Source organism: Acromyrmex echinatior, chromosome 1, assembly GCF_024713525.1.
Source record: "Acromyrmex echinatior isolate Ae372 chromosome 1, ASM2471352v2, whole genome shotgun sequence".
Lineage (NCBI taxonomy): Eukaryota > Metazoa > Arthropoda > Insecta > Hymenoptera > Formicidae > Acromyrmex > Acromyrmex echinatior.
This window is the reverse complement of record NC_141852.1, coordinates 15,824,655-15,850,694: the sequence shown is the minus strand read 5'-3', so window position 1 is coordinate 15,850,694 and position 26,040 is coordinate 15,824,655. Positions and strand designations below refer to the sequence as shown.

Here is a 26,040-nt window from a genome sequence, read left to right as displayed (position 1 = left end):
GAAAACTCATTTTGTGCCCTAATTTTCCAGGTACTTTGTAGTGTTTAATTTGTACATTAAAAGATACTACTTACAATTCAACAAAACGCGATTCGGATACGACACAATATTATTATTTATTTTAATATTATATAATTATTTTCAATATAGATTCATGCTAAAGAAAATCAAAATCTGACGAGTCCTCTGTGTTTTTTCCTTGTTGAACTTTTTATGTTTTTTTCCTTTTCTCTTTCTTATCCCAATATCGTGTGTCACATCTATTTCCTTCCAAATGTATAGAAGATATAATATGAGTCACAAAAACTCTTATTTCGTTCTCCTCCTTCAAGAAAAAAGAATAATCGTCATTAGAAGCACAATTGTCTTTTAGAGAATCTATACTTTTCTGGCAAAAAGCATTATAGATAGTCCGAAAATAGAAATAAAGTGCAAAATAATAAACAATATTAAGTGAAAAAATAAAAAAATATTCCAATAATTATATTAGCGACGAGAAAATCTCTTTGTTTTTATTTTTCTTCTTGGTAAGATTTTTCAATGTTGCAAAAATATATTTGCCCTTTATTGAACATTTTTATTTTTATTCATTAAATATGAATGTTTGTGGAAACATTACGCGTTGTCGTCTGGCCGTTTGGTTGGCTGGATGTGACACAGCCGAATTTCAAACAACATCAGCTATGCCGACATCTTGCCTTCTAGACGTCCAGTTAAAGAAGAAATGAAAAATTAAAAAAATATGTATTAAATTATAATTTATAAATCTTGGGTCTATAATTTGCGTTAAATTGCGCAGAATTCCATTTATAATTTTACATATTGTCTTTATTTTTACGTAATCAAAAAATAATGTATCTAAATGAAAAAAAAGTGCTTGTAAAAGATGCGGCTGTCAAACTTTATATTACAAAATTTTAAAAGATTATTTTAATTTTAAAAAATTATATTAGATCATTAAATGAGAAATGTCCGTTTTTCGTATTACTATTAATAGCAACCTTCCTTTGTTAAAAATTAACTTAAATTTTAAAAAAGATTTTAAAGAGCTTAACATCTCTACTTTCTAAGGATCACTATGTTTTGAGTTTCTGTGAGTTTGGTAATTTTTATATGTATAAAACTATAAGCTGGATAAAATAGGAAAATTTTTTTGTCACTTGAGCTTCACACGTGCTCAAAAAAATTTTAGAAAATTTTCTATTTTTTGATCGTAAAAACTCAAAATCGCTACAAAATTGTTTTTTAAAATTATTCCTGATTTGTTGTTACTGAGTTATCGCGGTTTAAATAAAAGGAGCATTTTGACTTTAATTGCTCATAACTCAGTTACAAATCGTCGTATCACAATTGAAAAAAACAGATTTTTTTAACTGAAACTTTACTTTGTCGAACAGTGATTAATTGTCAAATTTTGTTTGAAAACATGCAGACACTTCGTATTAATAATAATACGAAAAATAGACATTGTTTATTTAATGACCTAATATTTAAGAATAAATAAATAAAAGTCTAAACAGGATTCTAGAAAACGTTAATTAACGTTCTGTGTTCGTACTTACTTGATTGATGACTATTTATGCTTCACATTGGAATTATATATTCACCAATCTTAATATTTAACAAAGAGAAAACATAATTGCGCGTAACACTGAAGAATATTAACAGTCAAAACTATAGTTTGATTAGTGATATCACGTGTATAATTCCGAACTCACTATAAAAAATTACAATCATAAAATTTTTCTATGAACTGCGAGCAGTATTAATCACTACTTGTACGAATTTTTATTGATATAGTTCGTCATGTTCCTGAATTTGTAATTCCGATTTTCTAGGAAACTCTCGGTGGATGGAGAATTAGTTTGCGAAAATTAAAAAATATAATATCTAAGTTTCTGGAAAGTCGGAGGTCGAATTGTTTGTCCACCGGCATTCGTCGATCCTTTAAACTTTATTGATTGATTTCGCACTACGACGTCGTTTTAAGCAGGTATGATTGCGCTATGTTTCCTAAACACTTTCTTAAATTCCATTCTCATTTTCTTAAATTCCAAAAAGATAGGAAAGAGAATGTCTAAAGAATGAAAGGTAAACAGCGGGGAGTTTCTAGTCGAGAAACATGAATTCATAATTCGATATACGGTGAAAAATTCGATAGTGACGACGATGGGACATCCGAGATCTAATCGAACACAAATATCGAAGGCACTTGCACCTTGCACGAGGTCGGAGATTCACCGAAGAACTGATAGCGAGGGCGTTCGATACCTTCAAGGAGACATGAACATAAGGACGCGGCGTGTACCTGTCTACACCAGGAGCGATCTTTAAGGAGGGGTTTAAAGTCTTCCGCCATTCCAACTCCATTGGCTGGAGTCGAGGTGTTTAGGGGCCGGCTTCTTTTCACGTCTCTCTCCATCGCAGATCTTCGCTTTCTATTGTCTCGCGGGGGCTAGAAGGCGTTAATGAAACTCGCTACATTCTGGTGCATCTACACCTATGATATTCCTTTAAGTTCACTTGACGATATTTTTCACGTAATTATTAATCACGATTAATTAATAACATCAATCCTATTTTTCGTAGAAACCGCGAAAGATGAAGAGGATTAGACTATTTGTGATTGAAAGTATTTTAAAGTTTACAAGCGTATCGTTGACGAAAGGATTAAAGTAAATCTCATAATAAAATCGATATAAAACAATAAATTAATGGACTCCTTATATTAAATATAACAATAAATAGTAATAACGAGGCGATAGGAGTCATCGCTAGAAGTAATTACACAAAGTATCAAATATTAAAATTCACTACATTAAACACTATGTTATATTAACTTAAAAAAATCTGATTCGAACGTTTCAGCTCATATTTGGGTTATTTCCCTGATGAAAATGAAAATCGAAGCGTAAGTCGAATGTAACGGGAGAGTAACAGAACCATAAACGAAACTTCTAGGAAGCGAAAATTGAAACGTCAAAATGTAAAAGAATGCTTCTTTTACATTTTATTGTTTCAATTTTCACCTTCTAGAAGTTTCGTTCACGCTTCTATTATTCTTCCATTACATCCAATTTACACTCCGATTTTTATTTTCATCAGAGAGTTTTAGCAGAAATGATGACAGAAAATATATTGCATTGTTGCATGTTTTCGTGATCACGTCTGTAATAAGATGAGTCTTTCTTGACAAAAACGTTCAGACCAAAGTATCTATCATGAAACATGTTGGAACGAATTCCTATTTCGGAATTATTTCGTTTTCCCTAGAAAACACAATAGAAATTTAGAGAATAATTCCGATCGAAATCCATTCCGACTTGTTCCATGAGTGCTCTGATTTTTTAGTTAATGTAACATAGTTTAATGTACACGGAAAGAATTTTCTTTTAAAATTTAAATGTGGTAATTGTAGTACAATACAATATTTTCAAGATTTTTACCATGCACTTCAATAAAATTAATCAACTTATTATATACTTTATTGTAGTTTATTAATAAATGACAGAGATTTAAATTAAAATTCTTCGAAATACAATCTTCATTTTATTTTTAGAAAAATATTTATAAGATTATGTATTTATAAAAAAAAAAGAATAGAGACCATTATTTGATCAGGTGCTTCTAATCTAATTGTATCTAATTGTAAGAAAAGTATGTGCAGGACATAAGTAACTATCATGTGTACTAAATATTAATTTATATTAATTATTCATTCGTCAAACTTGAACGATTTGACTTATTAAAAGAATGAAAAAGATTTACTTTAGCAATATAAAATACAATGAACTGTAATTCCTGAGAAATATTTCATTCAGATTACATTGAACGATTGTTTGTGATCCATGCGTAATGCAAACTTCCGCCAACGCGATAATTTCGGTGCCGATCATCGATACCTTCAACCGGAAGTGCGTCCAAAACGCGCTTTTCGATGAACCCCACCAGAATGAGAATCTCACTTGCGTTGCGTAAAACACCACTCACGTTCACGGGATCCTAATACTCTTCGTGACTTCCGGTACTGGGACGGACTCGCGCGCCACCGAAGGAGTCACGTGTTGCTGTCGGTGACCGGATATGGTGAAGAAATGGACGGCCAAATCGGCTCGGCTCAGCTCGGTGTTTCTCTCCTCATGCGAAACACGCGTAATCCGTGTACCAAATACCGAGCATCAGCCGGTGACATCATACCTATTGTGTACATAGTCGAGCGTTCACGTCCGTGGCTTATTTTACCGCGCATCTTCGCTTAGACTGTCGGTCATTATCATTCCACCATGGTGGCATCATGAACGGAGATATTGAAACCGGTATGGTTTCGGATTTCGACGCTTCAGGCACGCGAAAACCACGCTTACTCGCGACGAGTTCCTTTATCAAATTCAGCTCACATAATTGACTCGCGAAAACCGCAAAATTCGCTGAGATCATTAATTTATTACGCGATTTCAATCTTCGATTAATTATTTACCAAAAGACATTCTGAATTTCCTTGAAATGAATATAGATAATAGAAGTCTGTTTATAACTGAACTAATATATACTGTACTTAAAGAAATGAAATACTTAATGAAATAGATACACGAAAAGAACAGTTTTGCTGAAGTATCTAAAAATTTACCTACGCGTACAAGTCTGAAAATATTTTTAGTTGGTGTACCATCAAAATAATTATATAAGAAGCTTAAATTAACTACTACAATGTTAAAAATTTTGTAGTATTGTTATCAATATTTAAACATTATAATTATTTTGATACTCCAATAACATTATTTTTAGATCTGTATCTACCCAAATTTTTAAATACTTTAGTAAAATAAGTCTTTCCGTGTAAACGTTTGATATTTGGCAAAAGAGAGAAGGAAAATACTAGTATAATCCAATGCAACAATAAGAAACAAACCTTCTAATTCAAGATTGATCAGAAAACGCGATTGTTCAATACTGGTAGAAGCCAAGAATCATTGTAAATTCCAGTTTCTTTCACTTTTCCTTCTGGCAAGAAGTGAGCTTCTCTCTCTTTTAGTCTCTCGATTAGCAATAAAAAAATTCTTCGTCTCTGACATCGGCGGTGATATCGAGTCATTGCATCGTGCATTGATCATTCTTCGCACATCGCGAGGAATCGACGAATTTACATCGTATACGATCTCTCATGGAATCTTTTCACATAATGATGAATTAAATATCCAAAATTTCTACGTTTACGTTGATTTTTTGAGTACTGTAAAATGAAACCCAACTTGGTTCTGAATCCCATCGACTAAAGATCTGGCTAAAATCGATTGGGAGTCGACTGTTCCGCGATAAGTTTTCACGAGACTATCTGAGATGCGAGAAAAATGTTTTTGTGGGAAATGAGATACCGTAACATCTTTTTCCGATAGGTATATGTATGCTCGCCCAGGTCTCAGGTAGCGGAGGTATTCGACGTTATCAAACACCTGTATAAACTTAACACTCGTTGCAGAAGGTTTTGGTTTGGCACGCTCGTTACACGTATACACGGAAACAATGATTTTACTGAAGTGTCTAATAGAACACAAACTAACATTATATCAATATTATAATTTCCTATTAAACAATATAATTGTAATATAACACATATTATACATAACAGTTACTTTGTTGAGTAGAAAATTTGTAATATTCATATAATATTATTGTTAATTTGTGTTTTACGAATAAAAATTTAGCTAAATACAGGGAGCCTATTACAGCTCTTGAAACGAGAGAAAATTAGTGAGCGAATTTATTGAATATATATATTTATAACTTCATTAGTTGACACTGAATAAATATATTCACTTTTGTAATTTTCATCTCGTTACAAGAACGTCATAAAGCTCTCAGAAAATAATTTTACTTTGGCCATCAAAATAATTTTATGGGACGCTTAAACTGATTGTTAGAATGTTTTTGAAACACTGTTATTAATATTTAGGTATTCTACAGAATTACTTGACGATCCAACAAAATTATTTTTAGATACTATATATATCTATAAGCAATGTAAGCTAAATTTTTTAATACAGCAAAATCGTTCTTTATGTTCTATACACATACATACACACACATGTACTTTACTGCGCTTTATCGATGTGTGTGACGAGACATCATGTCTGTATGTACTGATATTTATATTCCAGTCGGCGAAGATTATTTTAAAACAGCAATAAAGATTCGAACAATCAGCTATTGCGATTAATTGTGCGTAAAACTCTACGCTGAAACAAATTTCGAATATTAAATTATCATTATTGTGCATAAATGTAAACCTTTTATTTCGGTTTTCAGGACAGATATATATTATCATTGGGAAAATATTCAATGGAATTTAAAGGCTGACAGTTTCATATATGAAGAATTTTGACATTGAGTAACCTGATAAAATTCTTCTTAAGTCGTCACAGTAATTGTGTGATTGATAAGTTTCTTTCCGAATCTTATCATCTATTTTGATTCTACTTATTTTTATTACTTCTTCTTTTCGCAGGCCAAGTATCTTAACTGGAAGAGTTTCACTCACCTCGCGGGATTCACGTCACCGGAACAAGAACTGCCTCGAGATATCTTTGAGATGGACATCTCGACACACGAGGCCTGTTCTTTTTAACTAAACTTCTTACACGGTTCTTCATCTTTCCTCTTTTTCTTTTCACTTTTCACAAGAGAAAAAGAGAAAAAAGAAACTGTGCAAGAAGTGAACTTTGATTAAAAAGAACAAACCTTCGACCTTCCATTTAAAAGAGAGGAAATCAAATGCTTTGATCAGATACTTTGCGAAATAGTAAACTCTTCGCTCGCGGATCAAGGTATAAACTTCGTCGTTCGGTGCAAGCGATTAGCAGGCACGACGAGGAGCCGACACGGTGTTCCGTCACGGAGAAAGTCATCGCTGGCAACAATGACGACGGCTGCCATCGCCGTCGCCACCACCACCACCACCACCAACCGTCATCGTCGTCGTTTGGTACCGTATTCACCGGTATGGCAGAAGAGAGGAAACGAAGAAAAAGGAGGGAAAAAAAGCGCCACTGGAAGAACAATTAATTTGTACGCGAAACACGTACGCGCGGACACGCACACGCGAATGACCGCCGCGATGGAACGCGCCTACGCGTTCTCCACCTTCTCCATCCGGTATATGGAATATTCGGCTGCCAATCTGCGGCGCGCGCGGATATAAATACATGTCGGGTGTACTCATCTCCTACCGACCGGGCTGTTTAATTAGAAAAATTCGTCGATAGATTTTCGCGAGTCCGGTCGCGGTCGAGACGAACCCCCCGCAAGATGAACGAGAAAACGCCGCCAGCGCGAGCTTGAACAGCTTTTGGCGTATTTTTAGGCTGCAGAAGGTGTTCCACGTACTACTCGCGTCGATATATCTTTATCGCTTTCATAGAAACAACGCACCGCGGGAAACGATAAAGATTAGGCGGAAATAATCGAAATAGGTTGCTTCTATTGCAAACGGCGGCACGAACAGTATCATGAAAATATAGAGTCTATTCTTTTTTCATATCCCAGAATTGAACTTCTTGAACGGTTTATCCTTTTTCTTTTTACATTAGAGAGAAAAAGCTAAAAGATGAGTCATGCAAGAGGTTTAGTCCTGGAATATGGAAAAAAATTTAGTATATACGTGAAACTCGAAAGATAAAAAATGGGAGTAGTTGGCGTTTAAGTATAGTCTTCAAAGCGAGACTTCTTAAAGATACCCCAGATAACAAAATATTTGTAATATGTCAACAAATTCTTATCCATTGTATTCTTTTTAAATTTGTTTTATACTATTATAGAAATACAGCAAGGAAGTATTTATCTTGTTATCACGATGTTATAATTATAAACTTGCTTTCTGATATATTTATGTCGATATTAGAGAAATAGCAGCTATGCTCGACTATTGTTGAAGGTTCATTAACGTTTTCCAGCAGGTGGAACCAGTCACAAAAATTATCATTATGATATTATAGAATACGTGATTATGATTTTATTTGTACAAATGAACATATAAGTGACAAATAAGGTGATGATTTCTTTATGATATTATTATGACTTTTGTGTTCTATCTGAGAAGAGATATAGATGAAACAGTGTAAGACAGTAAATTATTTCATCCTTGTTTAGCATTGACAAATGACAAGGAAGTAATGATTCACAGTATTACATTATGTCAACTGTGTCTTTTTATTAGAAAACGTCCATAATCTACAACACATATTTTGTAATACATGTTTTTAGCATGTTTGGCTATCCGGAATGCTATGATGACTCTCGCGAAATGTAGAACCCGATTCCTCTGTCTAACACCGTTCTTGCCAATCAATGGAACGCAACATTAATATAGAGTGAGAGAAAAAGGATTCACCGTCATTTCTCACACCGGAACAATGCTCAACATTGACGGGCGAAAAGGAACGACGTAGCAGAGCAAAGATCTCGGTAGAAGTAGGTCGTGCAAATGAGGTGGACTCTGTGGAAACGCATTTACTATAACTGAAGCAACCAGTCACGTGTTAATTACAGAACAAACGGCCACAGTTTTGTAGGGCGCAACGAACGCATCGAAGATTCGATGTGAGTGAGGAAGACGTGGAATAACAAAGGGAGGTTTTTCGCGACGATCGGACGAACGGAATCTAGGATTGAGAACGGGGACGTCGCGAAATATAGAAGTGCCCCAATTTTCCTTGAGATTGGAGTCAATTGTTGCTCGGATGGAAAGGAACATCCCAGCCGGCCATTATTAGCGTGTTAATAATTAAGAGGGGCGGTAATTAACTCCAGTTGAGACTTAAGTGATAACACGGCACACCTGCAGTCAACAAGTCATTTTACAGGGCACTCATAATTGCGTGGTGTTTCTAATTAGCGAAACGCTGATGGAAAAACTTCCACACCAGTTCGATCGGTTTGGCTTTTATCCAACCAGAGCAAAAGATTACGTCGAAATAACGTTAAAATGAATTATGTGACTGATCAAGAGACTTTTAATCCTTTATTGGAGCTATAAAGATTGAGTAGAACTATGTTCTACTCAAAGATGTTAAACAAGAATAAAATGATGCCTGCAGAGCATTTGAGCAGAAATCTGAATGTTCTATTTGAAGTACAAAATGCAAATGAGTGAATCATCACCTTATGGCGATGCAAATGAACGCTTTATGTTGATAATTCATAGTTCAACGTTTTTTACCTACAATTTAGAACCTAATCGTACAAATTGTACAATCTAAAATGTTTTGATTCAAATGACTCGTTATTGTAATAAAAAATTAATAACAATTTTGGAACCATTTTAATACTATTTTGATGTCTTCATGATTTTTTCGTTCTGCTTACATAGAATACAAAGTCACAATGATATCATAGACCATTACATTATCACGACTTATTATTTATCGCTTATAAGTAAACTTGCAAGTGAAATAAGATCATATAATGATATCCATGTGATATCATTATGACTTCTGTCCTGACGAAAGTAAAAATCGGAGCATAAGTCGAATGTAAGGAGAGAGTAACAAAAATGTAAATGAAACTTTTATAGAAAGCGAATATTGAGACAACAAAACATAAACACCTTTTTTTATATTTCATTATCTCAAGTGGGAGCACTGACACTTGTATAACGCATAATGTATAAGAAAATATCAATTAAAAATCCTTAATTTCCTTCTTTTTCATGAAATAAAAGATTCTGATTGGTTAATTTCTTTTTCTTATATTTTATACGTGATGCAAGAAGCTCTTATCCTTACATTCGACTTAGGGTCATCACACAAAAAATGACATAAACTACATAACTATTATAGGCATATATAAGGCTGGCTGTTGGATCAATAAACATCCGACATAAAAACGTCATATTGATTTATATAAGATTCTTAGTCTAGCGGCTTTATGCTATATGGTTATACAATTTACGTCATTTTGTACATCATAGCCCTTACATTTCGATTTTTCGCCAAGGTGTGTTCTGAATATCATTTTTGCACATCCATTCTTTTAGTTTTTATAATGTACTTATGAACAAAATCTAGAAATCTTACTCTGTTCACGTTACGACGAATGTAGATCCAAATTAAATGATCCGAGGGAACACGGCCTCTTCATCGACAACATCGAATCATCAGATGGGATACAGCATAACAATGAGGAAAACACGAAACATTCACAAAGTCACTCCGTGATTTGCGCGAATCATTTTATGGATCTTCAGAAGTGTTGAAGTGACACCTCGTTTAATAAAACGTTTAAATTAACGAAATAATTATCGGCCAATTTCGATCGTTCTTCTCTAATTAGCGACTTGATATTCATTGAGTACCACGAGTGCACGGCGATACCAATTGACACCTCGCGTTTAATTCGCGCACGTGAATCAAGTGTGCGATCAGTTGCGATAAGCTGACGCCGATTACGAAGCACCGGGTACGAGTGCGCTTATGTAACATTTTTATCGTTTTGCCGGAACATTCAAAACAGCTTGTCGCCTCCGCGAGAATCATTCCACGGTCGACCGTCGAGGTCAAGAGTGGCCTTTGAAATTTCCCGACTCAAGTCTATTCCGATCACGAATGTGGTATTATAATTAAGTAAAACTCATTGTCAATTACAAAAGATTGAAAAACAGCTCGCATGTGTGTATCAAGACAAATTTCTTTTTACGTTTCATTGTCGATAGGGCTTTTTAGTGGCTTTTTTATTCGCGCGAGGGACTCGGTATTTAAAAAAAACTCTTCTTTATCGCGACGATACCACGCCCGAAGCCGCGCGCCTTATCACGATCGAGCATACGTGAGGAAATCAAATGTCCCATGATACTGCAATAACACTGTCAGCGTGTTTATAAATCCGTATGAAAGGTACTCCTCTCGAGGTCTGACTTGTTCATAGGAATGCGTTGAATGTCGATTGAAAACGGCCGGACTAAGACATAAATTCAAAACAGTGAACAAGAATGGATCCAAGTGGATGCCACATTATAAATCCGTTTTGAGTTTGAATACTCTTCAAAGAGTAATCTCGATTACTCTTTGAAAGAGAGATAGGGGTATAGATATAGATATATAGATAGTTTAATTTTTATTACGCGTTCTAGGAAAACGTCCTTTCAAGAGTTGATCAGAAACAAAACTCAATAAATCATATAAATGTTATATCAAATCATCTACATAACATTTATATATTATAGTATGACCTGAGCTCTAGGTGTTTATATATCGAAAAACATGAAGAAAAGTCTATATCGTGTAATTTAATTAAATTATAATATATTTTTATTTTAAAAATATATTATATATAATTTAATTAAATTATGCGAGCAGAACAAAAAAGAAAGAGAGAGTGGAAGAATATAGAAAATAGTTATTTATTAGGCGTTCTGAGATTATGGTCAGTATTCATTGATGATTCTTATTTTAAGACTTTAATTGGTTCGTGAAGAACTTAAAATCTTGATTCTTGAAAAAAGAATTGACTATGAATATCGACCTATGTCTCCTCATCAAGTGCCAAGCATAACACAGTTAGGAGAGAAAGAAAAAGAATACATAAAGTTAAAAGAAAGAGAGAGAAAGAGAAATGAAGATCTCATATAGAAAGAATATTTTACTTACTCGAAGATTTGAAAGAGGCTCGGCTTTTCTAGATAATCACTCAATTGCACACAAATTTCCCGAGTTAAGTTCTTCCTCCTTACGAATACTCTTCTAATAATATTTTTCTAACGTGATTGATAGTGATTCACATAAAATCCATTTTTGTGAAAATGCACAGGGCAGCACGCAAAATCACAATCGTGTCTCAAGCACGACACGGAGATCAGTGTGATGGCATGACGGCCAACGATCGTTTTAACTAGGAAATCGTTCTCGCCTTACAGGATGCCGATGCGTCAATATTGACACATTTCTTACGAAACATAAAAGAACCGGGCTTTCGCCCGTCTATCTCCAATCCTTCTGTATCTGGAGAATGCCGAAAAATCCCCACAGATATATACTTCCGACGAATAAATTCTTCTTTCACAATTTTTAGGATATTTTAAATGTATCTCTATAATTATATTAAATATAATATATATAATTAAATATGTAGTCTCTTCAAAAATATCTCAGAAATATTTCAACTAAAAAGTGAAACATTTCATAAAAATTGCGAAATATGTCTGCAACGGTTCTTGCACATAAAACCTTATTGAAAGGTTGATAAAATATTATAGAAAGAATCTGCAATCTTTTTGAAATATTACCAAAAAGGGAACTTGCGTCTTACTTTTGTAACTACTGACTCCATAACGGTAACAAAATGACCCTAGATATATGTTTCATACTCTTGTATTTTAAATTGTGACAAATCGATTTTAATATTATGTATTCCGCAATTTATAATATATAATATAATCTATTTAATTAATTAATGTTTTCACATTCAGAAGAACAAAACATTGATTGAAACGTATGCGGGTTAATTTTGAATAAACAAATAACTTTGCGCACCAACAATCACATAGACTCTTAATTGACTATTTTATCCTCTTTTAGTTTAGAATTATCAAAAATGTTTCAGCTATTTCTAGTACTACAAAAATGATACTTAAATATATACTTGATTGATACTTAAATAATATTTAAATTTATTATGTCGACATAATAGAGTATCAATTATCATATATTTAAATATCATTTCTGAAGTACTTAAAATTTATTAAGAGTTTTTGTGATCTGTTTACAAAACTTATTGAAAGAAATAAACTTAAAATATTTCTCAAAAATAGTGATTATATCGTCAATTATTTTGATTAATTAATTATATAGTATAAGCACATATACAATCACTATTAAAAAATTACATTTGCAGTTTCCACACAGCATCATCATTCATGTACAAAAGGTTTTCGCAATTAAAGTCATAATAACATCAAAATGACTGATAAAGTTAAACTAAATCGATTGATTAAAAAAAAATCGCTTTTAGTAAACATTTTCGAATCATTTTAACATCATGATGCTTTTTTGATCTATTCAAATATGTTTTTCAATTTTTTGTATGTAATAGATTTTAGAAACATTTCTGTTAAAACATTTCATATGACATAATGCAGAATCCTTTCAGAATTGTTACACATGAGATATGATAGATTGAAACATTTCTAAAAATTTTCCGTAATAGTCGGTATTGTAATATTATACATTTAATAAATTATTAAATATTGACAATAAAACAATCTTATTTAGACCGTACATGTGAGAACACAACTAATAAATAGCGTGGTGACTTCTCTCATATGCCTGTGATGGCTGTGATACGCTGATTGTATGTACATAGTTCTACTATTTAACGTCAATTCCGAACGACGATTTTTATTAGAGAAGTTCTCTTGACAAAAATACTCTCTCTCGATGGTTTGCCATTGCCTGCCGAGAAGAGCTACGAGCGTTCGAAAAATTTTTTGGTTCTGCCTGGGAATCGAACGCGGGATCTCTGGCATAGCAGATGTCTCGTGCGCTGCCACGCATACACTTATATGTTTATAAATACGTATTAAACACATTTAAAAAAGATTAATAATTTATTCATTAAATATAATATTTATAAAATAAATAGCAATTAAAATATTAAATAGATTTTATAAATTAAATATTACTGACATTACATTAATTATTTCGATGTAATAATATATGTATTAATCATTAATAATATTCATTAATTAACATCATATACGTATTAATTAATATCAATTATTCATACTCAAATCGTACTCAATTCTTTCTTTTGGATTACTGGAAAAGTAACATGTCCTGTATAAGCATTATTGTCCATGTGACCTACGTTACGCGAGTGAAACTTAAATAACGTAACAAAGGTAGAAGAGTGTTGCTCAGGAAACAGGAAATTGATTCGGTGAACAAAAGATTTGTTGGATAACGAAGACAATCCTGTATTGATTAAACGCAATAAGTCGCGTAACAGTAACAAACATCAATGAGACTTGTTTGTGTAATAAAATCGAGAGAAGAAAAAAAATTTATTGAACATCAGTAAGACTGTATAAAAAAATTGAAGAAGAAGCAATTATTAATACGTCAGTAAGTATGAACTCGTATAAATACGTCAATTTATTAATATTTAATAAGCGACATATTAACCGGATTTAACTTTATTGCTACTGTACTTTACGGAAAATGATAAAATATAATTAAGGAAAATGAAGGAAATAGCTAGCATAATATGTATGTTAATTTTTTATTTCCTCTCTCATACAATATAATCTCTTAATCATGTAACAACAACATGTTACTGCAGTAACAATGTCGCAATATATATATATATATATATATATATATATATATATATATATATATATATATATAATTGAATATAATGCAAGCAGGAACATACGCCTGTGTACAAATAAATTAGCAGGGGAACAAAAAATAATGTACATTATTGTATCAATATGATCCACTTATCGAACGTTAAATTCCTCGAATAGAATTCCGCGAGTCATTCGTGATATTTTATCATTAAAGTGTCACCCTGCACGTAGAATAACGGAAACGATTATTAGGCAACTACAATTGTACACTTGTCACGCAATGGATGGATCCTTTTCCTTTGGCCGGTACTTGGCGTAAAACGAAGTTACCAAAGTACAGATATTCTGTATGAGTCAGGATGTGATGACGTACAAAGATACGTCTTTCATTTAGGGAACGATTACACTTGATAATCTAGAATTCTTGTTTTCATCGTAATAGCAAAGATTGAGATAAAGAACTTCGTTTTACTCCTAACAACAAAATAAAGATCCTGTTAACAAGCGCTCTACATTTCTCGCATTATAGTAATAACGCTTTGAGTACGCTTTGAATACCCAGGTGATTGCCTAAGAAATTATTTTACGGAACACATACTATCTTCGTAAAAATAAGATATAATAACGTGGAAATTAAAAAAAAAAACAAAACGATTTAGTGATTCAGTTATTCTCAGGTCATAATAAATGACTTGAGGTGCTAAAAATTGTCAAATATCGCTTAATTATAACTTTGTGTATAAGAATTAAGTATTACTTATTAATAGAATTGCGATCGTAAATTTGTGCAATTGAGATTAACGTTATTATTGGTAACGTTTGCTTTGTGCTGTAAGCTGATTAAAACGAACAAATTAATGAACAATTAGATAAAACAATCATAGTCTAGCACAGACATAATTCATTAAATATTATAAATATAAACATAAAAATGTAACAAAAAAAAAATAATTTGAATCACATACAAAAATACATATAACATAAACGTTTTTCAATACGCTTTAAAAATGTTTAATCCTTCATTAAAATTATATTTTGTTACTGCCTCTTTCCACTATATTATACATATAAAACTATTTTTTTTTATGATTAATTTTTTTTATAACATTGTATTATTTAATACTATTTTATACAACTTCCCTCCCGAGAAAGATTTTAGTGAAATCACGGAATTTAGCTATATTCGTATATCATGTCAAGCATTAATAAAATGAACAATTCGGTAAATTACGTGAAGTAGGCGTTTATTAAACTCAGCGATATGTCTATCGACTCGTAGAAAAAAATTTTATTACGCGTAAGCAATATTTTCTATTATTTTAAATTGTTAAATAGATACTATGCGATCTGTTACGTATTTAGTTTAGAGATAAAACTTTTGTGTTCACTAAATGACAAAAGGTGCTCGATTGTACGTTGAGAAAACTTGATGTTAATTGCGAATATTTTGAAAGAGATGTGAAGAAGAACTGTCTTTCAAAATTCCTATTAGAAGAATTAGAATAATAATTATTCTTAATGTGTGACAAAGATTTTCATTTAAAATATTATTAGTGCTTTATTGTGAATTCTTATTAAAAATATTTTTAATGTAGGCGAAAGAAAAGAAACATTTTCATTGAGAAAAAACATGTACAGAGAAACGGAAAAGTTAATTAAAGACAAGCTTGATACCTTTACTATAGTAAAAAGGTAGTAAAAAAAATAGGTCCTAAGTTACTAAAAATTGTTAATTCGTATATACAGGAATATTTATGTCAAGTCTCAACTTGTTTGATATGCTATTAAAAATATTATTTTTTATTTAGAACTAGAAAAAAAGAGGAATGATTCATAGATTGTGCAAGAATACAAATAATGAGCTCTTCTACAAAATGCTAATATTCATGGAGACATTCATTGGCATGTAAGATGTAAATAAAATATTCAAATTAAAGAATAGAATGCAACTTATTAGGCATATTCTACATACATGTGTGCGTATGTATCTGCATATATTTAAAATTTATTCTATTGTATTAGCCGAAATATAAAATTTCTTTGAAACGCATATTTGATTATCTTATATCTCGAGCAACTTTTATTCATTGTGATATAAACTATCACGACGTAAATATAAAGTACTATTATGTACTATGCACGTGCTGTCACTTAGTGACTGTCTATTATTATGGCTATGTTCCGATATACTCTGCCAGAACTGAAAAACTAACTATAGTACGCGTACATATAACTATAGTATACGTAATGCACTATAGATTTTCAGTACTGGTAGTGTATATTGAAACATTGCCTAGAGATTTTGGCATGGATGACAGCATTAAATCTGTATTTTAGACCAAATAGTAGATCAAACCGTGAATTTTTGCATTTATGTAAGAGCTCTCAAGCATTAAAGCACGTATTATAGTCTACAAACGTCTTAGACAGCACTTGCGTCATTTTTATAAAACATGTCGATAATACACACTAATGTGTGCGCGCTAATTATGTAATTATTCATCTAGTTATCTCATGTGAGATGGTACTTTGAACTAGTACTGATATTTTGATATTTTCAGTAAATTTGAAGCGTACTAAGAGAGCGTACGTCATGCAATCACAGAGTTTCTATATATCATAATAAAATTCGAGTTTTTAGATTTTAATGAAATTTCTCCTTTATCGGGCGATTTGTTTTCTTCGTAAAAATTATCAAATCGAAAGATAACGCATGGAATCAGTCTAAAGCTTATGATATGCAATATTATCGTACGCTTCTATGAAAAATAATTGTAGTTATCACCTTTGAAAGCGCCCAGGCAATATATTTTAATATCTCTCTCTCTCTCTCTCTATATATATATATATGAGTTTTTTTAGATATCTCTTTAGGATTTAAATCCGAATCAACGTCTTAGACTAGTTCGAAATCGTCTCTATTAATGATAATATATGCAAGTAAAAAAATTCATATATAAATTCGAATGGTAACGTTTTTATTCGTCCCATTTTCTATCGCATTTAACGTTTGTCGATATTCAAATTGTAATATCTTAGGAAGTATTTGAAGACTAAATCTAAGTATTTTCAAACGATATTACATCGTTATGGCATTAAACAATATTATATGGCATTAGGTTTCATATCTCATCATACGCCAAAAGCGTAGTACCATTTTATTGGACTACTTTGTTAATTCGCGAGAGACGATTTGCTATAGGACAATATTGCTTTGTTCACGTTTACCATATCAATTGTCCTCTCAGTAGTTTTTACATCTTATAATTCCCATGACTTATACGATGCCGTCCAGGGAGCGATGACAGTCCATGACGGGAACTGTGCCAGAAATTTTTTAAATCTCAAGGATTTTTGGTGTTCGCCATGTAAGAAGTGTCCAGCTAATGCGATGGATAAACACGGTCCTTTTTGTTCTGTAGATACCTGAACACAAAATTTTGTAATTTTTCGCGAGTAAAGCCCATATCTGATTAAAGATTGAAATTGAGATTGAGATTAAAATTAATCAATTAAAAACAAAATTATATCAAGTTTTAATAAATCATGCCTGATGATTGATCAAATTTAATCTCATTATCAATCTCAATTTCTCTAATCTGATACGGGTATAATGTGATATAACAAAGGAAAAAACATATATTTGTCTTGCAAACTTACATTCAGTTCAATAGAAAATGTAAATGGCACGCAGTCTGAGGCACATGCATAATAAATAAAGTAAGTCTCTCTATTGTTCCATCTTGGACCTTGCAATGGTTTCCCGTCAAGTATAGACCATTTTTCTAGATGAACACCTTTGTATGGAGACAAAATTATACCTATGTGGTCAGGACCTAAATAATTCAGAAGATATTTAATTTTTTTTATTATATCAAGAGAGAGAGAAAGAGAGAGAGAGAGAGAGAGAGAGAGAGAGAGAGAGAGAGAGAAAGAGATACATGAAATTTAAATTATTTAAACTTTTGAATATCTTACCTGTAACATTAAAGGTAAAATTAACAACATGCTGTTTCGTAGTCTTCGAAATTACCTCGAGATTTGTAGGAATACTTATGAGCGGAGCGGGTCCTGGTATCCAGGTAGTTTTCCTATAAAATGAGCCCTCTCAATTCGTGTCAAGTTTTATATTCGAATAATGTACTACTAATTCTGATATACCACAAGAAAGTTGTAACCGGCATTAAATATGGAAAACCGCAGTATAATTCCTTCTCGCAATCCTTGACTGTTGGCGTCGCAGCAGCTATTTCAGGTACTATCGATTCTATACTGTAAGGACTATTCATATCTAAATCCACTAACCAGTATCCCGTACCAAAATACCTATCACTACCATCTACATTGTAATACTGACGTTGACTATGCTGTAAATCAAAGATATAAGATGAATAATATATGCATACGATGAACCTATGCTATGTTCTATTAAACAAAAAGTTTCAGGAATGTTAAGATAACTGTACCGCAATCATAAATCGTTGTGGAGCAGGCGACAACCGATCACCACTGTAAGGGAATCCAAGTGGTGTTAGAATTAATACAGCAATAGCAATTAAGAAAATTCCAACAATCACACTTATAATTCGTTCGGCATTCTTTATTAGAAGCACTATTGGCAACTGAAAATATTGTGAGTTATATTTTACAACAGATTAAGAGACGATTGTACAAATTAAAGATACAAAATTATGTCGTGAAAATAAAATTAAAGCTATTAATATTTTACCGTGAAGCATAATAGATGGCAGAATGATAGTGACAGCATATTAGCTATTACAACTTCAGAATTAATACTGCCACCGGACCGTCCCATTATTGGAATGAAGAGATAGAGAGCACCGAGCGTTAAATAAAATACCTGTATATAAGATAAACTTAACGATCCCACTTGGTAACAAAGCCATTTCCAGTCTACAAAATTCATAAAAGTACATTCAATCAAATATTAGAATACTTTTAAAATAATTGACATAGAAGATTAACATAAAAAAATGTTAGTGTGTAAAAAAAAATTTATAGAAAGCTTTGAATGTCCTCACCTCTCCATTTGCTGAAGAAATTGTGTCGCGCAATATTTCCAAGTGATGGGAATAAAACCCAGTGGAGCGGTATAAAGCCCGATCGTATTCCAAATAAAACGCATATGAAGAGAATCAACATCCATATCAGGGAATACGCGTCATAGTACATATGATACAAAATCCATGCAGAACCAACTTCCTACAATCATTAGTATTACTTGTATGTGTTGCAATAAATCTTCAAACAAACTTTTAATCTAATTTTATCGATAACATTTGACATTCAGCCCAAACACGTAATTATTTAAGAATCGAGATTCAAGCAAAACTTATTTCTATTACTTACTTTTTTCTGCCTCGATCCGATCTGTAGGAATACGATCATCGATATAAAAACAGTTGGACAAACATATAAGAAAAACAGCCACGCCGGTCTTGCGTACCAACTCATCACTTTTCCCAGCTTGGTCAGGATCAGGCCGATTAATGTACAAGAAAATATAGATGCTAACCACGAAGCCATGATCACTCCGACACACATCAGCACATATTTCATGTACATCCATTTTTTAATATCTGTATCCGATAACGCAGAATTCGATATTACTCAGATTTCGAGAAAACGAGAACCGATTTGAGGTCTATTGGCGCAGCCGGATCTAAATAATAATTATATATTCTTACTTCTACGTGCACTCTGCATATTCAAATGGATAGAGTACCCAGCTATAATCATACTGGCGATATTAACTGTACTGGCAATGTATTGTGGCCATCTAATAACGAATGCACCCAAGAAGTCGAAGAACACGAGATTACCCCGTGTCTCTTGCACATCCACGTCCGATAAATAATCTCCGAATATTATTCCTTGCGTCAATGCAAGAATATTATCGCCGGTTCGTTGTAAAGCTCCCAGCGGTATTTGATCAACGTTATCAAATCTAGAATGGTATACATAGCCATTTTTTGACCATGCAAAGTCCAGCCCTGTATAAAAATTTTAGATATACTAGTAAAGATTTTTTCTAGCAATAAATTATCAATCATGTTATAATCGAATCTTTTTTACCAGAAATTTTTCCAAAGTCTCTAAATATTCGAAAGTCTGTATCACCAGGTACTATACCACTCTCAAATATTTCCTGAGCTAACGATGATGCATAAGGATATGGTACGGATTTGGCGTAAACCTGACAAAGTCATAATAAAAAAATTAAGTTTAATGCTAACAAATAGCAGAGAAAACAATAATAAAATACCTCAAGAATCCAAGGATTGTGAGGTCCAGCTTGAAACAATAATTCGCGACCACCAGCGCCACATGCCTCCAAATTTATGAATGTTCGTACATCCTTTGCCCAAAGATGTTGCGTTATGAAACCATGAGATGCCTACAAATAAATTGTGTACAGAATATGTTATTACGATTTTAGAACTAATCAATAAATCAGAACCCATCAAGATTAGATAGCGAATTAATATACCTGCAATAAATTTTCCTCTGCCCCATTAAATAAAAATATAACGCTGTGCTTCAATATTCTCGGACTTTGAGTTATTATCCGTAAAGTTTCTAGCATTACAGCACAACCAGCGGCGTCATCAGAACCACCTATTTTTTTACATAAATAATAATTATTTATGCAGATGAGACGTCGCTTATTGTGCATAGAGACGCTTATTACCTGGGCTTTCTAAAAACGTATCAAAATGACAATTAAGCAATAAGCTATGCATTGTAGGCCTGTGGGGTCCGACTTTGACAATAACGTTTTGTACATTTCTATAGACATTAGTCATGCCATCAAGAAACTTAAGTGGAAACGCGCTGCTGTGCTTTGTAATGTTAAGGAGGATCCTGTGATTCTCGTGCGCCGTTCTCATCACATTATTGATCGTTGTTGTTAGATATTTTACAGCTAGGACTTCGTTCTCGTAACTGCCGGCGATACGAGGTCCAATCGACGTAAGATTCACGATATGATTACGAGCTCGCTCGGCAACGAATTTTCCAGGATGTAATCCTTCCGTGTCAATAGTAATTGGATCAGGCAAATTCCTCTCTAAGACGATTATAATGAAGGACAAGAAGAGAAAGTACGTAAGAACAAAGAGAAGATGTTGGGTATCATTTGGCAGTATATCTTGTTTCCTCGAAGCAATTCTGTTTTCGTAAGGTAACTCAGTCAACGTTCTCTTCGACGTGTGCTGTCTGAGTCTCACTCCGTCTCTCTGAAACTGAAATATGATAATCACACTATATTTGTGTATACACCTATGCATAACAGATACACGGCGTGTTCCATTTTCTTTAACAAATTAGTGGAGAAAAAGAGGAAAAAAAGGAGGCAAATACGCTGTTAAGCTTTATGTCCACAATGCTAGGCTCCGAGATCTTGGATGGAGAAAAATTAACAAATCACATTTAAACATTTTGAGCAATTGGGTCATTTGACCTATGAGAGATTGTTCAATTCACTCCCCGTCTCGAAGATCTCGGAATGATTTCTAGCCTTCTAGCATCGCGGACATCAGGATTTCAGACTCACCATTTTAGCGAAGACCCTAATAACAGAAAAGGCACTTTATGCCGCCTGACTTTATGAGCGGGCTACTGCGTAAACGGAAACTCCACCGCGTTGCGTTCACTCGATCTCGATCTTGTTCGCCGCATCGGAAAACGTACAGTACGCGTCGCACCGTACCGGGCACTGCACTGACCACTAGCACTGACGCTACTGACTGTACAATGCACACATATAGGACGCAGACCGTCTTTGTGACAAATCGTAACTTCGTGCCTCTCGTTCGCGCAACAGAAACGGAACAACGTGGCCCGTACGATACATCATATACCCCCTCCCTTTCACTCTATCTTTTTCTTTCTCTCTCTCTCTCTCTCTCTCTCTTTCTCTCTCTCTTATCTTTTGTCAGCTTATTTTATTTTTGTATATCATTCTTTTATTTTACTTACTTTTTGTATTGTCATTCTTCACTGTAGCATGCATGTGTGAAACAACACTAAAAAAAAAAAATACTTTTTTTTTCTTAGAGGACACAGACCTATAAAAAACAAATTAAATTCTATTCTATTCTGTTCTCTTCCCTGCATCGATCTCTTTCCTTTTCTCTTTTATGCTCCTAATTCACACCAATTGCAATCGCGTCTTCAACGTTGCGCCGGCGATCGATCAATCATTCTTCACCGCGCTGAAATATTTACTCGCGCGAATAATTCATACGTTGTATCGCCGTAATGAATTCGCCTAGAAATTTCGTCCTATGGATATTTATCAAAAGCGGGTCTTCCATTCTTTCAGGATTTTTTTTCGCGCAATCTTATCAAGTGATTTTTATCAGCATATTTACGTTGTAGCCTTGCTCGTAAATAAGTACTTCACTGATATCACATCATACTACTCGTACTAATCAGTTTCATTTATACGATTATGACATGAATACAGCACTAACTTACGAAGCTCGTTGTAAATTGAGAGCGGCAATTCCTGCCTACGCTTAAGATTTTTTATCCCGCCGATTAGAAAAACAATTACACGTAATTGTCGAACGCGTACATGATGACTAATCATTCTTGATAGTGATATCCATTCTCGCATTTAAAATTCTGATCAGTAGAATTATGCAGGAACAAGTTACAAACATCAAAAAAGAAAAAATACTGTAATGAATCTTCTACAATAAGCCATTGACCATGAATCAGAGGTCAGAAGTTAAAAAGTAACAATTGTGATTGGTCAATTTGTAACTTCTGATTTATGACATTATTGTAGAATCTCATAAAATAAAATTTTAGATCTGTTGATTATTAACGTAGTAAATATAAATCAAAATCAATTTAGGATCTTATTATTATCTAATTATATATTCTTGAAAACGTAGAATATATTATATTGGGTCATCTAAAAAGTATCCGCCATCAACACCATCTAGTGACAAAAAACCGCGGATACTTTTTAGATGACCCAATATAATGACAATTAAGATATAGAACAATAGAGATAAGAAATAATCTGGAATTAAAATATAGATAAGTGAGATAACTCATTGTTACAGAGAAAACTCTTATTTCTAAATTCTACGGAACTACCAAATTAGTTGATGCCGTCAAATCTATAATCTATTATAAACTCCTTCAATGTTATGAAAGGTACCTGTTTTTTTATTCTTTTGCATTTAGGAAATACATATTAATAATTAATAGATGTTATAGAAAAAAAATTAATGAATAAAAAGCAGCTAGTAATTTGAATAAAAAACAAATGTATTAGCAATTACACGTCCATCATAATTATGGATTTTGTATTAGCAATTACATGTTCATAATTATGGATTTTTTAAAATTCGTTTAATGTTTAAAATTTTATAGAAAAAGGAAATAATACTGACGTTTAAAGACAAAAAAGATTTTAATTTATAAAAATCAAATTTGCAAATTAAAATAACGTTTTACAAAATATAGTTGCAATTAGTAATTAACTCATTTGAAAAAAATTAATTAAATTAAGTTAAAAGTTATTAATTTGTTGATTTATTTTTTATAGATAATTGTGTAGATAATTGTATTAATTATAATGAATTAATTATTATTCAAGCTTGATCTTATTTCAATCCTTTGTGACTATTTATATACACTTATTGTATTATATACTTAAAATGAAATAGATACATATTCATTATTTGATAAAAGCGAGATATCAAAGTTAAACATAGTTGAGCGCACCGATAGGTCTGTCATTTCAAGTGCAGAAAGTGCAGCTCAGTGCAGCTACTAAAACGGAAAGCAGCTGAGCGAAGTTGGCTGGAAATCAAATGATAAGCGCGATCTAGCATTCGCCACGAGAGACACAGACACTTCGGGCAAACGTCAAAGCGTCGCGTGTGTGTATGCATCTTCTTTTTTATTCAAAGACCAATTTCAGGTTATTTTCGTCGCACAGCTGATTTGCGTGTATATTCATTGATATCCTACACGCATTGATATATTTATTCTCATTTCTGTAAAATTCACTTCATTTAACGGTGGACACCAAACGATGGCGAGTTCGGACGACAAATCGCAGAGGTTACAGTCCAACGAAGAGGTCATAGAAGAACTCACCAGAGATCTAGAAAGTTCCTGCATCCGAGTAGACGATTCTTCCGATGCGAACGCGCGAGCGAAAGGCGATCCATGGGACGTCGTAGATAAGGAATGCAATGAGGATAGTAATGATAATGCACAAAATATAGAAGAGGATGTAAACGAGGAACTTCTTAAGGATAGAGATCTGTTACTTACAGAAAGTGAGCAAGAAGTATGTCTATGATATTTTTAAAGACATCTCTCTTGCAATCCTCCTTTACTTTTTAACAAGAGACAGTGTAATACAGTGATCATCTTCATCAAATACTTTTCATTTAGTAACACAAGTCGACACGAATATTATTTCATCTTGGCATTCTAATGAATAACAAAGATAGATATTTGTATGTCGATTTGTGTCATTAAATGGAAAGCATCTTTGTTTAACCCATCTTTGTTTAACTTTTCAATGGCATACATGGGTATTTGTATTCATGCCACTTCAAACAGTTTTTATTTTTCATATACTTGCGTGATATTTATAACTTTTTCAAACTTTTTTTCAATGTTTACATAACAGAATAATGTAATGGAGACCTTAAGAAACATGTTTGAATTTTTACAGAATTTTTCGAGCACTTTAAAAGCTTCAAAATCAGATCTGACAAAAGCTCAATTTTTACTTGATTCATGTGTGTTGCTCTAAGATGCTGAAAATAAGTATGCTGTTGTAGGATTAATATTGACAAGTGCATATAATGTGATTCATTGTATTACATCTGTGTTTCTGGAAAGAGTTGTAGTCCTATTTTCTATGTATGCAATTCATCTACTTTTGCAGGCATTGAAAAGTGAAGCAGAGACTCTAAAACAGGCAGGCAACGAGCTTTTCAAAAATGGTGAATATGTACAGGCGATATCGCAATACACACAAGGATTGCAAACTTGTCCTTTAGCATATAGCAAAGAAAGATCTATATTGTATGCAAATAGAGCAGCAGCAAAAGCAAAATGTCAGGTGATTGTCAAAGATGCATTCATTGATTAATACTGTGTGTTGTAGCTCTTATTAAGAAGTAATTGTTTTCAGACAGAGAAGGATTCGGCGATATCTGATTGTACTAAAGCCATTGAATTAAATTCAAGTTATGTAAAGGCATATATAAGAAGAGCACAATTGTATGAAGAGACAGAAAAATTGGATGAAGCGTTAGAAGACTACAAGAAAATATTAACATTTGATTCTAATCACACAGAAGCTAATCATGCTGTCAGGGTAATATATAATTATTATTTATTCAAAGTATGAATTTTTTTCTATAACGTGGCTTATAATAAAGATCAATTTTTTAAGAAAACGTGTTTAGAGTTTTGATTAATATATTTAAGTGATAATTACAAAAAAAGAGTAACTGTGTATTTTATATATAATACATATAACAATTTTTTATTTAATTTGTCTTTATTTTGCAATAAATTAATTTTATTTCTTTATCTCTTAAAAAATTAGATAAGTAAATTTCTTTTCTCTGAAGCTCAATTTTTACTTAAATTTTTACTTAAATTTTAAAAATAGCAACTTCAATGGTAAA

The 26,040-nt window shown here is 32.7% G+C and overlaps 2 protein-coding genes and 1 pseudogene across 4 annotated transcripts in view; 2 read left to right on the top strand and 1 right to left on the bottom strand.

Annotated features, from left to right (window-relative positions):
* Positions 1–3,855: 3,855 nt before the first annotated feature.
* Positions 3,856–9,300, top strand: LOC147911001 (uncharacterized; annotated as a pseudogene).
* A 6,831-nt stretch (positions 9,301–16,131) lies between these two features.
* LOC105154742 (endoplasmic reticulum metallopeptidase 1) overlaps positions 16,132–26,040 on the bottom strand; it is a 21,241-nt gene continuing 11,332 nt past the window's right edge. The window contains exons 2-15 of one of the 3 annotated variants that reach the window (XM_087410866.1): positions 21,915–22,386; positions 21,051–21,603; positions 20,850–20,977; positions 20,625–20,756; positions 20,435–20,555; positions 20,047–20,352; positions 19,709–19,938; positions 19,381–19,561; positions 19,068–19,252; positions 18,805–18,960; positions 18,500–18,705; positions 18,317–18,429; positions 17,999–18,174; positions 16,132–17,764 (exon numbers count right to left, since the gene is read on the bottom strand). In XM_087410866.1, coding sequence (XP_087266992.1) covers positions 17,600–17,764; positions 17,999–18,174; positions 18,317–18,429; positions 18,500–18,705; positions 18,805–18,960; positions 19,068–19,252; positions 19,381–19,561; positions 19,709–19,938; positions 20,047–20,352; positions 20,435–20,555; positions 20,625–20,756; positions 20,850–20,977; positions 21,051–21,603; positions 21,915–21,917 — 2,655 coding nt within the window. In that variant the 5' untranslated portion in view covers positions 21,918–22,386 and the 3' untranslated portion in view covers positions 16,132–17,599. Of the gene's footprint in view, positions 17,765–17,998; positions 18,175–18,316; positions 18,430–18,499; positions 18,706–18,804; positions 18,961–19,067; positions 19,253–19,380; positions 19,562–19,708; positions 19,939–20,046; positions 20,353–20,434; positions 20,556–20,624; positions 20,757–20,849; positions 20,978–21,050; positions 21,604–21,914; positions 23,269–26,040 lie in introns of those variants that run through there. The other 2 variants (XM_011070458.2, XM_087410869.1) reach the window with 2 other exon arrangements.
* Ttc1 (Tetratricopeptide repeat domain 1) overlaps positions 24,129–26,040 on the top strand; it is a 2,316-nt gene continuing 404 nt past the window's right edge. Inside the window, exons 1-3 of the mRNA XM_011070456.2 lie at positions 24,129–24,680; positions 25,290–25,466; positions 25,539–25,724. Of these exons, the coding sequence (XP_011068758.1) occupies positions 24,420–24,680; positions 25,290–25,466; positions 25,539–25,724 (624 nt within the window). The 5' untranslated portion in view covers positions 24,129–24,419. The remainder of the gene's footprint in view (positions 24,681–25,289; positions 25,467–25,538; positions 25,725–26,040) is intronic.